General features: G+C 42.9%; 1 protein-coding gene across 1 annotated transcript in view; it reads left to right on the top strand.

The window, feature by feature from the left end:
- Nucleotides 1–2,690: 2,690 nt before the first annotated feature.
- The window catches only part of ZBTB17 (zinc finger and BTB domain containing 17), a 29,542-nt gene continuing 17,133 nt past the window's right edge, over nucleotides 2,691–15,099 (top strand). The window contains 1 exon segment of the mRNA XM_032495260.1: nucleotides 2,691–2,836. Within this exon segment, the coding sequence (XP_032351151.1) occupies nucleotides 2,830–2,836 (7 nt within the window). The 5' untranslated portion in view covers nucleotides 2,691–2,829.

Raw genomic sequence — 15,099 nt, 5'->3', positions numbered from 1 at the left:
GTTTAGGCTGAGAAGGTCCAGAGATAGTGAAGGGCCCTGTGTGTCTGCTGATCGTTAAGCTGGGACTGGGAGTGGGGATGGGGGAAAAGAAACTCGTTAATAACAGCCCCTAGTGAGAAACCAGGCAAGTCAATCCTCCACCTATTCAATCAACACACGTATACTTAGCTCCTGCCTTGTCTCAACACCTAGCCCAAATTTTTGGATTTCTTTGTTTCGATTACTTTAAGGAGTTTCTGGCATCTCGACATCATTTAATGAAGACCACTGCTGGGTCCAGATTTCATTCAACCAACTGTGCTCTTTAGGACCATTCTCAACTGGTTAGTTAAAACTCCCAAATCTTCTCTGTAACGTGCATTTATATTGATAAATTTAGCCAAGACTAATGTAATCTTCCTTCTTCCTTGACCTAACACCTTTAGAATCCAGTTAACACCTCTAATCCCTAGGTTTCAGCTAATTTATTAGCTAAGGCTCTCACTCTCTCCCTCTGTTTCTCTTTCTCTTTTTTTCCCTTCCTCCCTCCTTCCTTCCTTCCTCCTACTCTCCATCTCTTCCTTTGTCCTTCCCTCTGTTTTTCTCTTTCTCTCTTCCTTCCTTCCTTCCTCCCTCCCTCCCTCCCTCCCTCTTTCTTTCTCTTTCTTTCTTTCTTTCTTTCTTTCTTTCTTTTTCTCTTTCTTTCTTTCTTTTTCTTTCTTTCCTTCCTTCCTTCTCTCTCTCTCTCTCTCTCTCACATGTGAAAGCCACCTCCACTGTCAGACTTTGTTCTTGTTCCCTGGGGCATTATGGAATTGGACTCTCCATATATATCAGGAGATAAAAGAAGGGGGAGTGACCTCTGAGAGGAACCAGCATCTTCTTGCAAAATAAATTCCTCTTATGAGGTTATCACATGGTCTCTGGTAAAGTAGAATCGGCCTCATTTGATGGGAGGAGGGGCAGCCTCTGTTGGCAAAGGAGTTTCATTGAATTTTGAATTTTGGGAGTTAGGGGAACTCAGTCATCTGCATCCACCCAAACACCCTCATTTTGATTCCTAAGTGCCACTTGTTCCCATTCAGTGCACCTGGCCAGGATGTTAATACAACTTATATTGCAGTTATATTACAATCTAGCAACCCACAGGACTAACTCTGTCCAATTTTTGACTATATAAGCCCTTTGGCAACAAGAGATAAGAAAAAAATTTAAAGTTGTCAGGAATGTCCCCATCTTGAGCAAAGGATTTATTTCTTTCTTGAAAGTCTTCAGTGTAATTATGAATAGCCAGTCCACCCCACAGTCCTGTTTTCTTTTGTTTTGTTTTTTGGGGAGCAGGTAATTAGGTTTATTTAGTTTTTAATGGAGGCATTAGAGACCCAGGACCTCATGCATGCTAAGCAAGCACTCTACCAATTGAGCTATACCCTCCCCCCAAACCCCACAGTCCTTATCGTCCTCACTCCCAACATAATGGTCAACTACAGCAACTACTCCATCCACTAAAGCCTTACCTTCATTAGGCACTTTCCTCTAGTCAACAATACTTATTGTGATAAGTGATAATTTATGTTAACTACTTTTTTCCTGAATGAAATAGACTAGATCTGCATCGCCTTCAAATTTAATGGCCTGATTTCCATCTTTGAGGGTTGTTTCCTGCGGAAATAGAAACCTCACTGGGCTTTCTCTTTAATTAAACTTTTTATTTTGAAATAATTGTAAGTTTGCATGCAATTATAAGAAATACAGAGCAATTTCACCTCCCTCCCCATCCTTTCCCCAGTTTCCCCCAATGGTAACATCTTGCAAAATTATCATACCATATCACAGCTAGGATATTTATATTGATAGAGTCAAGGTACAGAACATTTCCATCACCACAAGGATCCCTCATGTTTTCTAGGTTCATTTTAATTATAAATGGATTAAATACACAGAATTTAGTGTTTATAAAAATTATTGGAGGGGCTGAAAGAATGGTCTTTAGACTGTGCTTCTAGTAACGCCTCTCAGAATACTATAGAGTTCACCAATCAGGACCTCTTACTTCTGCCACCATCAGAAAGACGGGGAATCAAGAGGTTGTGGCGGGAGTGTTGTTAAAATTACGGATCATGAAAAATAAACAGGAGCAGAAGAAAAGACAGGAGAAAGCCCACGAACTATTAGGAAGTAGAGAAGTCAATGGCCTGGAGGTGCGGAAAAGTTGGAAAGAGGCCACAGAGGGGCTGGTCAAGTCTACAGGCTGCCTCTTTCCAGGCACATTGACACCCAGGCTAATCCTGGATCTGCCCTAAATAGGAAAGGGGGTGATGGCTGGCTCAGAAGGTAGAAAAACATAATCAACGTTCTGCAGCTTTGGTGCCACAACTAGGTTCACATCTCTACTCCACCACTTGTAAGATGCGGGACAAAGGACAATTCATATACCTTGAGATTCTGTTTTCCCTTTTTCAAAAGGGGGAGGAGAATATTATGCTGGTGAGAGGATTTAATGAGATAATGCACGTAAAGCGCTTCACTGTCTGGCATAGTGTAAGCGCTGAACACGCAAAAGCTGTTACTGCTACGCTCGGAACAGAAAACCAAAGAAGGATTACAAGGAGGACAACTCTAAGTGCAGAAGTACTGTATTACAGAACTTCTGGATAACTAGGCGCATGCGCCTGCTCACGAGGGTCAGCTACCGCGGACTCTGCGCATGCGCCGGAAGTTGCTGCTGGGAAGCCCGCGAGGTCGGTTCCGCCCGACTCTAACATGGCGGCGCCCTTTGTCTGCTCTGAAGTGCCGTCCCCGGCCTTCTCGCGGCCGTGATGTACCTCCCTCTGCGGTGGGGTCCGGGACATGGCAGGTGAGGGTCAGCAAGCACCCGGGGCGGGGGGAGTCCCAGGAGTCGGGCGGGGGCGGCGGAGGATAGGGCGCGGCGGGACGGCGGGGGACGGTTGTGTGGGGGAGGGGAGGGAAGTGGACTGGGAAGGGAACCCGGACTGAGGGGATCTGAGGGGATCCCGCAGGACCGGAGGGTGCGGGGCAGATGGGCGGGGGGCGTCGCCCTACGAGCGGGCGGGGAGTGGGCGGGCGGACCCGACCTGCAGTCCCGGCAAGCGAGCGCGAGTAGCCTCTGGGCTGGGTGACACCCCAGCTGGTAGCATCTCCGCCCCCGCCGCCCGGCTGTCACCGCCCCTTGACCCCGCGCGCCGCGGCGGGTGGGCGTTCTGCCGCCGCGAGGTGGCGGGGTGCCGGGGCAGCTCACTTTGGCCGGCGGGGCTAGAGGGCACAGTCGGCCAAGGCCTAGGAGATGCTGGCCGAATAGGAGGCCGACTCTGTCCCGGTGTATTATTTCATTCATTCATTCGTTCCACAGTTCAGAATCTGATAGGTTCTGAGGATACAGCGAGTGATCCGGTAGCTTGAGTGGTTGAAAGTGTAAACTGTGGAGCCTGGCAGTCGGGGTTTGAATCCCGACTCTGTGCTTGCCAGCTGTGTCCTTCGGCAAGTTAGTTTCTCGCTTTCTGCTTCAGTTTCCTTATCCTTAAAGCAAAGATGAGAATAAAATCTGCCTCTTAAGATTGTTACAAAGATTAAATGAGGTAGTAGGTATAAAGTCCTGAGAACGCTTTCTGGCACAAAGTAAATGTTGTTATGTATTTGTTGCTGTTATTTTTCGTATCATCAACAACCTCCAGAGCTCAGAGACTCATATGGGAGACATACAGAGATGGAGGCAATTCTGATATGATGGAAGAAAAGCAGAAAAGTTCTTGCTCTGAAACACTGAGTAGAGGCACCTCACCCAGTCTAGGTGAATCTTTGAAGGCTTCTTCCCCCTAGGAAGCTGAGATCTGAGGATGCTTGGGGAGTGGTGGCTGGAAAAGGGGAGAGTATTCTCAGTTGGAGATAGAGTTTGTGGGAAAGCTAGGGAGCCAGTTTAATATTAAATTAAGTTCTCTACATGGAGACAGATGAGAGGTAAGACTAAAGAAGCAGTCTGTGGTCTGGTCCTAGGGGGCCTTTTAAACCTAGCTGTGGATTTTAAATTTTAGGTTAATAGGAAGGCATTTAAGAATCAGATTGGTGGATTAAAAAGATCACTCTAGCTATGTGAAGAATATATTAAAGGGAGTGGGCCTGGAGGCCACTTAAGAGGCTAGTAGAACTATCCAGGTGAGAAATGAGGGTGGCCTTGAGTTAGATTAGAGGCAGGGGATGGGGAGAGATGTTTTGGAGGTAGAATTGACCAAAGCTGGTGATTACTTAGATGAGGGAGTTAGAGGCAGGGAGGGCTCAGGGTTAACTCCCAAGTTTTTGACTGGTGGGTGGTAATGCTGCCCAGTGGGCTAGGGAACAGGATGGTGAGCAGGTTTGAGGAGGGAAGATAAATTTAGTTTTGAATATGATGAAAGTAGGTGCCTGTAAAACATTCAAGTGGAGCTGCCAGTGGTGATCTAGCAGTTGTCATCCATCAGAGGTCACTAAAGTTGTGGGAGGGCATGTGTCACCTAGGGCAAGGGTCTGGAATGAGAAGCATGGTGTCCAGGACATCCTAGAAGAATGTCAGTGCTGTAATAATACTCAGGCATAGCTTCATTGCTTGTGCTTATCAACCTTATGTTATGTCTTTCGGTCAGCAGGCATTCCTAAGTGTAGGGAGTGGGACTGGGTTTATTCATCTTTGTGTTCCAGGGTCCAGCACAGTGTCTGGCATGCAGCAGTAATGTTCCAATTTAACCTTTACTGAGGACTTACTTTGTACCAGGCTCTGTGCTCAGGGCTCTGCATTTGCCTGTGTCTGATGGATGACTGAAAGGGCAGCTCTTAGGGAGCAGGTACCCTATGGGTTCTCATTAGATTTTCCACTTGGTCTTTGATTCAGGTAATGAGCTGGAGGAGGAGAGCCAAGCTGGAGTTTACACAGACAAACTGTCAGAAAAGAGTAGCCTGGGCTACTTGGAAATCTGAGGTATGTCTGTAATGCTCAAAGATGAAACAAACCAGGTCAGTTTGTTTGTCCTTCTCTGGACTCAACGTGATTCAAATCACCTTCTCAAGATAGCTTTTTCTTTACAATTATATAGTAATGACAAAATTCTAGTTATTTTGGTTGGGAAATTGTTGATAATACTATTGTCGTTTTACCAACAAAGATCAGGCTAGGTTAATCACTGGGCAGTGCTCACACATTCTTTTAAGTACAACCTAAAATGCTCCAACAGAGTAATCCCAAAATACAGTGGCTGAAAGGAAATAGAAGTTTATTCCTTGCCCCTTCACAGTCTGGAAGTAGGCAGTCCAGAGCTGGTAGGGCAGCTCTGTTCATGAAGTCATCCAGGAACAGAGTTCCATTGATCATGTGGCTCTCCTTGCTCAAACCCAGGCTTCCATCTCATGGACTAAGCTGGCTGCTCAGGCTCCTACCATTGCATATGCACTCCATCTGGCAGAAAGGGAAAGACAGAGTGGGGAGCACAAGCTCATTCCTTTTAAGGTTCTAATGTTTAAAGATACATAAAGATACAACATTTCCCCAAATATAAGCATCTGATGTAGAACCAAAGAAGGAATTACGACTGTTCCAATCTTGCAGGGAAAGCTGGCTAAGAGAACTTGCTCTGTCGCCAGTGTGACTGGGTTGCTGATATTGGGGGTTGGGCCCACCCTGAGGGGAAGTCCACTGCTTTGGTGAAAGAGGGTGAAGGGTGCTCCCGAGGCCTCTGGCTTCCCAAGGCAGGCTACTCCAGCTTTGAGCAGTTCATGTTGCTTGGGCCCAAGGAGTCCAGGCTTGTTTATGCATTCAGTGTTTTCTGTGCCCAGTGTTTCAGACACTGTGCTGGGGGCTAGGGCTTTGGAGATGAGTGAGACTGGCTCCTGGGAGCAAGGAGCTCTTAGCCATATGGGTAATCACAGTACAACAGAGGAAACACCACAGAGATCATTTCAAAAGTGGTGCACAGAAGGAGGATGCCTGACATGGGAATGCTCAACCAAGGTGGTGAAGATTTAGAGCACATGATGTTTTGGGTTGATAACTGTAAAGGTCCCCTCAGATAGATGCAGCAGGGACTCTGGAGTTGGGCGTGAATGGTTTGTGGCTCTTTGTTCTGAAGGCCAGTTACACTTCATTGCTGCACCTTGGTTTCCTCATCTGTAAAACAGGGATAACAATATATTTCAGAGAATTGTTTTGAGAATTATGTGAGATCAAGCACGTGGTTCACAGGGTTTGCTGTGTACGTGTTAGTTGCCTCCTGCTGCAAGGTGTGTGATGGTTTGAAGGCCGAGAGGCCAGTTAGGACTATAATGGAAGAAGGCCTAAACTGATGGAGAAGCCAGGTTGCTGTCTGTCCCTCCTTTTTTTTTAAATTGAAGTATAGTCAGTTTACAGTGTGTCAGTTTCTGGTGTACAGCATAATGTTTCAGTCAAACATATACATACATATATTTGTTTTCATATTCTTTTTCATTATTAGTTTACTGCAAGACAATGAATATAGTTCCCTGTGCTCTACAGAAGAAACTTTTTTATCTAATTTATATTTAGTAGTTAATATCCACACATTTCAAACTCCCAGTTTATCCCTTCCCACCCCCTTTCCCCCTGGTAACCATAAGTTTGTTTACTGTGTCTGTGTGTGTTTCTGTTTTGTAGATAAGTTTATTAGTGTCTTTTTTCTTTTTTTTTTAGTTTCCACATGTGAGTGATAGCATATGATATTCTTCTTTCTCTTTCTTGCTTACTTCACATAGAATGATGATCTCCAAGTCCATCCATGTTACTGCAATTGGCATTATTTTTTATGACTGAGTAGTATTCCATTGTATGAATATACCACAGCTTCTTTATCCAGTCATCTGTTGATGGTCATTTAGGTGGTGTCTGTCCCTCTTGAGATGGGAATTATCCAGGTTGTACGTAGAGGATCAAGGACTTCTGTGCACCCTCCCTGCTTTTGTCAGAAGTTCCACCAAGCTTTCTAATTAAAGTTGTCAATCTGTGGATTCTCAGAGAGCATATTCTGAAAGGTCTGGTGAGGGGTCCCTTGGGAAGGGAAGGATTCTCTCTGCCTATTTAATTCCTTCAAATTCAAGTGCTTCTGGGAAGCCTTCTCAGTCCCCAACCTCAGCTGAGTTTGTAGCCCCTCCTCTGATTTCTTAGCATCCTGCACTGATCTCTCAGTGCATTCTCACCTCATGTGATGGTTGTAGTTTTCCTTGTCTGTCTCCCTGTGAGACCACCAGCAGCTCACGTGCGGGGACAGGGTCTTGTTTCTCCTGGTATTCCCACTGTGCAGGTCATTTCCTGGCACGTAGCTGGTGCTCAGTAGATGTTGTTGGGTGAATGGATGATCAGCCAGTGGGGCTGGAGAGAATGCCATTGTGATGAGGGGTTGACTTGCTGTTGATTAAAGAGAAGTTGTCCACCTCTCTTCAGTCGATAACATAGTGGTTTATTTGGTATCTGTAATATGGGATGTGGACATGGTGAACTGTGGCCTAAACTATGAGAGGTCAGGATGGTTTCTCTTTCTTTTTCCAGTAGAGCAGGATTTCTCAGCCTTGACGTTACTGCCATTTGGGGCTGGGTGAGTCTTTGTTGTGGGGGCGTCCTGTGCACTTCAGCATACGGACTAGCATTCCTGGCCTCTGCCCATAGACGCCAGTAGCCCCCACCTACCTCCTTCTATGACAACTGAAAATGTCAAAGTTGTCCCCAGCTCAGAACCCCTGCAGTATAGAATACCAATTAGAAGCAAGAACTTCTAAAATGTTTTTTTTAAAAAAAAGGTTTAATTAAATCCAGATGACCTATTAACTAAATTGTACTATAGCCATATAACTACATACTTCTAATCATTGGCAAAGAACAAGAAAATCTATAGTGATTAACATAGAAAGATGTCCATGAAATATTTACATTAAAAAATTTTATAGAAGAAGAAAAAAAAAGAAGCAAGAACTTCTAAGCCAAACATATCTGGAGTGGTTCTTTACTTCCTAGCTGCGTGCCTTTGGGCGAAGTACTTGACCTCTCTAAGCCTCTGTTTCCTCAGGTGTGAGATGGGGTAACAGTGACCTCACACTAACTTTGTTGGGTGGAATTATTAATGAGGTAACACATGTAAAATGCTTAATCAAAGGATGACCCGTGAGAGGGTCATGAAAGAAAGTTTGCAGAGTTGAGAAAGAAGAAAAGTGTTCGGGACAGGAATACATGTACGAGGTACAAAAATCAGAAAGTTCAAAGGAAACCACTGTGGAAGGTGAGTTACCCTCTCGCTCCTGACCCATTTCCCCTCCCGGATAGCTGTTAACAGCATCTGTGTGTCCTTCCCGGCTCTTCTGTGCATACATGTGTCTGTGTGTGTATATAGGGAAGACTGCTTTTAAGAGTGTCTAGCATTTTGATTTTGTTGCACACATACCGCCCCTTCCGTTTTGGGTGCCAAAAGGGCAGCCTCTGGGGGTGGAGCTTCAGTTTTAACAGTTTGCCACAAAAAAGACCAGGTGGCCCCCTGCCGTCTTGGAATTTCCCCCAAGGATGGTGCCGAGGGGGTGGCTCGGAGGTACTCAGACATGGTGTCTAGCAGCATAACGGTCACCACAAGAGGGATGGGTCCTAACTTTAGAGGAAATGAAAAACTTCCACTACATTTTGTGCATAAAGCATACTGTCCTGGAGGTCATAATCTACTTTTTTTGCTGGCTGCAAGTTTTAAATGATTGAAATACTAGAGGTCGTATAAAGAGTAAGCATTTAGCGCTGAGTGAGTTCAGCATGTGCCGCAGGTGCGTGCGCTGAGTGTCAGCACAGGTGCCTGGTACTCTCGGAGGTCCTTGTGCGTATCGGTAGCTTAGCAGTCTGAGGGCTAGTGAAGGTTGACCTCAGTAGCGTGGTCACAGATACATACAGAAAACCAGGACATGGGCTCTTAGATTCTAACCTGCTTGCTATAAATTGGAGAGATAAGCCTTGAGTTTCAAAGCAGGGAACAAAGGGCATCGTTAGAGTTAAGAGTTGTTCACTCATGTCTAAACAGCAATGTGCAGAGGCTCAGAGGTGGCAGTTCCAGCTGAAGAGGAGGGACCAGGCCAGAAAGCCGGCTTGGTGGATTCATCGTAACATCAAAAACATACTCAACTTCTGGTCTTGAAAGTTCTGGCAGTAGAAGCTGTTTCCCCTCCCCACCCGCACCACTTCCTCTACTGGACCGATTAATCTAAGCAGTAACTTTCCTGTCCTGAATGGAAGGCTCCACCGCCCAGTGGGAAGTTGTGTCTCTCCGGCTCAGAAGCCAGGCTAGTGAAGCACTTCTCATTTCTGTAGTCTCAGGGTTACGTGGGCCCCTGTCAGGGACTTTCCTGGTTTACTGTTACTGAGCTGCCGAAGTTAATGCTTTAAAACATTGTTCAAAGTCAGAAAGAACATTGTTTAATTTTGTAAATTGTTTTTTTAAAATATTGAGTAGATACAAAGGAATTTTAAAATATTGAGTAGATACAAAGGAACCTTTACATTGTAAAGGTTAAGGATACAAGGAACACCCATCACCCAATTTACAAGAAAAGAATGTTTCCATTTACTTTGGAGTGCCCCCTCCCTGATCCTGTCCCATTCCCACCCCCAAGTAATCACTGAATTTGGCTTTTGTCATTCTCTTGCTTTTCTTTCTAGTTTTACCACATGTATTTGTATTGTTAAACAATGTATTGTTTCATTTTTCATGTTTTGAACTTAATATAACTATACTATTTTTTCCAGTGACTTTAATTTTTTGCTTAACATGTGTTCTTGAGATTAATCCATGTTGCATATAGTTTTATTTCATTTTTACTGATAAATAATTGTCCACAGTATGAGAATTTATTTATCCTTTCTGTTGTTGATGAACATTTGATTTGTATCCAGTATTTTGCTGAGACAGTCGGTGTTGCTGTGACCATTGCTGAGACACAGGTAGGGCCTCTTCAGGACACACCCCTGGGAGGGGACTGACTCACAGGGTGTGTGCATCTTCAGTTTGACCAAATTGTTTCTAAAGTGGTTTCCCAGTTTACGCTTCAAATGGCAATTCTGTTTGCTTCACATCCTCTGGACAATGGTATTATCAGATTAAAAAATTTTTACTAATCTGGTGGAAGTTCAGTGATACCTCGTGGTTTTGATTTGCATTTTCATGATTAGTAGTGGGTTGAGCATCTTTTCTTACACGAATTGATCTTTCAGGTTTCAGCCTCTCTGAAACAACTGCTTAAATCTTTTGTTCATTATTTTATTGAACTGTTTGTCTTTTTGTTATATATAGACTGTTTTTCTTCTGGTTTTTGTTTTGGTACTAATCTGTAGTCAGTTAGATGTGTTGTAAGTATCTACTTCCAGTTTGTGGCTTGTCTTTTTGCTCTAGGGTTTTTTTTTTAATGAATAGAAATTCTTAATTTTAATGTCATTTACCAATTTTTTTAATACTTAGGGCTTTTTGTTTCTTTTTAAGAACTTTCTCCCTACTTCAAGTTTTTAAAGATATTCTGCTGTATTTTGTCTTCCAAACATTTCATGATTTTTGCCTTTTACATTAAGGTCTCTAGACTATTTATAATTATTTTTGTGTATGATATGAGATAAGGAGCCGATCTCTTTTTTTATATATATAAGCACATCAAATTGTCCTAGTACTATGTATCCAAAAAAACACATCCCTGTCATGTGGATCTGTAATGTCACCAGTAACTGTTATCACATATCAAATGTCCACAAATGATGGGTCTGTTTCTGGGCTCTTTACTGTCTATTCTCTATCTGCCTATCAATGTCACACTGACTTCATTTCAAAATTTTTATATAACAGTTCTTGGCATCCAGGAAGACTTTGGCCCTTTACTCTTCCATCTTCATTTTAAATTGTGCTTATTAAATTCGTTAACAGTTGTTCGGGTCTTTTATTAGAATGGCTAAGATTTATTAGAATTAATTTATTACATATCAATTTGGATAGAGTTGACACTTTTGTGATACTGAGTCTTCTGATCCGTGAATGTTCTGTATCTCTCAATTTATACAACTTACCAAAGCCTAACTTTAGTCAGTGTCTGTACGTCTTACTCTCAAGCAGTTAATGACCTGTACACACTTGAATTCCTATCCTCCCTCCTCGACTTTCATTCTGAGTGTATCTTAGTTCTTTTTTGAATTTTAGAAGGTATCCTTCATTCAGTATTTGTTTAGATTGACTTATTTATTACTTAGTACTTGAGTCAGTCTTCATGACTTCTTGTATTTAATACTTTCATTCTGGGATCACTTTTTATCTGCCTGAAAGTGTATCTTTTATAATGTGGGAATTTGGGCTATAATCCATTTGCGGGCCATCTAATGGTTGAAAATTCTCAGCGGGGATTTTCCCCTCCTCTGTTTGGTGCCAAGATTTGATACAGACTCTTTTCTGTGTGGTCTTCTTTCCACTCAGATACAACCCTTTGGGGCCCAGCTTTACTCTGGAGGGCCCTCTCCAGAGACCTCCCTTCTTGTGGGGAAGCAGGGAGCTCAGGCTGCTCAGTTCTGTAAATGTCTTCTCTCTGCCCACCCTCAAAACTCCGCTTGCTCTCTGCATTCCAGCCTTTGCTTCATTTTGTTTGACCTGTCAGTGTTCCTTACTGACTTGCCAGTTCTTTGATGCATTTTAAAAGATGTCTTAAAATTTTCTTCAGCATTTGTAGCTGTTTGCAGTAACAGTCAGCCAGGTGCTGGTTGTGCCATGCTTCCAGAAATTAAGATGCTTCGGAGTTTCAATTTTGTTTTTCATTTGGCAGCAGCAAACTCTGAAGATTAGAGCTAAGATTTAGTAATGTTCACTTCTGGCTTTTTTTATAACACGTTTTGTCACACTCTTTAGTATAAGGAAAGAGAGTTGGTAAGTGCCAATTAATGACAGAGAATTTGCTGTTTTGGGACAGACTAAGGATCTGTAGAGCCTGGTATTCCGTGACTGTCCATGGAAGCTTTGTGCTTGTTTAAAGTAGAAAGAACACACCGTATACTGTGTGATGGACTTTGGCCTTGAACCTGGGCGTGTCAGTGAGACATGGTCAGGTGACAACCCCTCTAAGCCTTGTTTTGCTCGTCTGCACAGTGGAGATTATCACATGAATACCCTCCCAAAGGATTACTATGGGTGTTGATGAGGTGGCATATATGTGTATAAGAGAAACACTGCAGGCAGGTTGTCACAGCAGCTATTTTAGTTATTCCCTTGGTGGCCTCAGTTGGAGGTGTTCTCTCTGTGTGCTGCTGCCCTTTGGAAACAACGAACCTACTATTTCTCTTGCCAGTAACTTCCCCTTAAATGTTTAGCATGGTGGAACTTATTATTAGCAAGGCTGTGTTTTCTCTGGACACAATCCCACAGTCCTTTACCAGGATTCACAATTTCCTTACAGCTGGGTGAAATACGCCATCAGACAGGGAAATCGTAGCCTCTGCACGGTAGGCTCTCTGATCCGTTACTCACATCCAGGCACTGAGTTGTACATAACCAATGAATGCATTTAGGATTTGCACTGGTATTGACAGGCTGCCATCCAGCACAGTTACCACCTTATGCTCCTGCTCACTGGGGATGTGCCCTGGCCCACGGTGGAAAGTCTTTTCAGTCTTTCCCTGTTTGAAACCGGAAGTGGACTTGTGCTTATTCACATCTCTTTGACTACTAGTGAGGCTGGACATCTGTTTTTCTGTACAGAGTGTGTTGACCACTTGTATTTCTTCTTTTGTGAATTGCCTGTTCATTTCTCTGACTCATTTTTCTATCAGGAGATTTTTTTCTTGTTGGTTAATTTTTTGTAACAGCTTTATTGAGATAGTCACGTACCATACAGTTGACCTATTATAAGTGCACCATTCAGTGGCTTTTAGTTTATTTACAGAGTTGTGCAACCATCACCGCCATCTAATTCCAGAACATTTTCATTATCCCAAAATGAAACTCACTGCCGTTTCGCAATTACTCTCCATTTACCTCTGTCTCCCCCAGCCCCAAGCAGCCCCTTTCTATCGTGATGGATTTGCCTGTTTTGGACATTTCATACAAATGGAATCATACAACTTGTGGTCTTTTGTGGCTAGCTTCTTTCATGTAGCATGATGTTTTCAAGGTTCATTTTCACGTATGAGTACTATTTTATTGTCAAAAAATGCTCCATCGTGTGGACCTACTACATTTTAGTTATACACTCATTAATTGATACACATGTGGGCTGTTTCTGTCTATGACTTTTATGAATAGTGTTGCTGTGAGCATTTGTCTACAAGCTTTTGCATGGATGTATGTTTTCACTGTTTAATTTTGAGAGCTTTTTATGTATCAGGACTTTTTTTTTTAAATTGAAGTGTAGTTGATTTACCAGTGTTAGTTTCAGGTGCATAGCAGAGCAATTTAGTTATACATATACATACATATATATATATCCACATATATTTTAAGATTCTTTTCCGTTATAGCTTATTACAAGAAATTGAATGTAGTTCCCTGTGCTATGCAGTACGTCTTTGTTTATCTGTCTCATATATAGTAGTGTGTATCTGTTAATCCTAAACTCCTAATTTATCCCTCCCCTCCATGAGGACTATTAACTCTTATTTTCCATATAGGTTGTAAATATTTTTATATTTGCATTTGGGAAGTTGAGAAGATAAGACTAGAAATGTGAATGAAACAGAACATTCAGATTTCTACCCAGTGTTTCATGCCCCTAACAGTTCAGTATGCTTACCTCCCCACCGTGGCCCCCATAAGCGGCCCATCTGGGCTGGCCTGCGTCCTTATATGGTGTTGCAAGTGTTCTCACTGTCTCTCTTTCTCTGTGTCTCTGCCTCTCTCAGCCTGCCTGCCTTGGGGCCAGGAACCAGGCAGCTCTTGTGGTTTCCAGGTTTTTCTCAGAAGCTTGCACTTAAAGTGGCCTGCTGAAAAACCGCCAGGGTTGCAAGTCATCCGTTAAAAGGCTTCCAGCAGCTTTGCTGGTTCATGCTGCTGCAGGTGGGGAGTTGAGGGGCAGGAGGTCGGCAGTACTGTTTCTCCAAGGGCCGGCGCTGGGGCCTGAGTCTCTTCTAATCCTCCCAGGGCTGCTGTCCAAAAACTCTGTTTGGGAGCACTTAGCATCTGGATTTGAGGAGCCCAACAGTTTTAACAAATCATTGGAAATTGAGACATTGAATTCTTGACCGCTTTTCATCCAGGCCTATGTTAGGTATTTGAGGCCTCCCAAAATATTCCTCTAAGACATCTTCTTACTCATTTAGTTTTTCCCAATCAAGTTTTAGAAAAAATTAACTTTATTTGTAAAGTTATGTAAATATATAATTTGATGTTGGCTTATATAGGTCATGTATATTTGCATCTAGTTCAGGGTTGATGTTCATGTCCTATATAGTTTATGTTCATAGTTGGAAATCTTAAGATTTCCAATATAGGAAAAATTTTAAATTAAAAAAAAGTCTAAGTGCTAGGGAAATACCTTGTTTTTACTGTCAGTCACATGACATCTATTACACTTCAGATACATACACTTATAACCTGGCAGTCTTATTAATGAAATCATTTACTCAACATTTATTAAATCTTAACACTAGAAGGGACCTTAGCAGACACTAATCCCAGAAAGGAAACAAACAGAGAGAAAGTCAGCCACATGAAAAGCACGTGCAATATTGCAGTCCAGATACATCCACCTCCAAATAATTAGTATTAGGTCTATTTTTTTCTTTTGGTTTGGATTCTTGATCTTAACTAGTATCATGGGGCAACTAATCCTCCCTTTGGATTTGTCATGTTTTATCTTCTTTCTCAGTGAAAGCCTCGTTGCTCCTCCAAAATCACTGTGTTCTTTGTAGAAAGAAGGCAGCTTTGGCTGTCAAGTATGAAGCACCTCTGCCTTGTCTTCTGGTTACTGCTGAGTGGAAGAAGCATTGAAGTTTGCAGGGCCTTTCCTTGGTCTTTTTTCAGGTTGAAGCTATCTGTTTGTGAGTGCCTGGATTACTGATGGGATTCTATGTCCATTTTTAGAAGATAGGGCAGGGAGGAGAGGTCGGGTTCCCCCTTTTCCTGTGATAGATCGATATTGCTGGCA

The sequence above is a fragment of the Camelus ferus genome, chromosome 13, assembly GCF_009834535.1.
Source record: "Camelus ferus isolate YT-003-E chromosome 13, BCGSAC_Cfer_1.0, whole genome shotgun sequence".
Classification (NCBI taxonomy): domain Eukaryota; kingdom Metazoa; phylum Chordata; class Mammalia; order Artiodactyla; family Camelidae; genus Camelus; species Camelus ferus.
The sequence above is the reverse complement of the archived record's forward strand: the minus strand, read 5'-3'. Positions and strand labels throughout refer to the sequence as shown.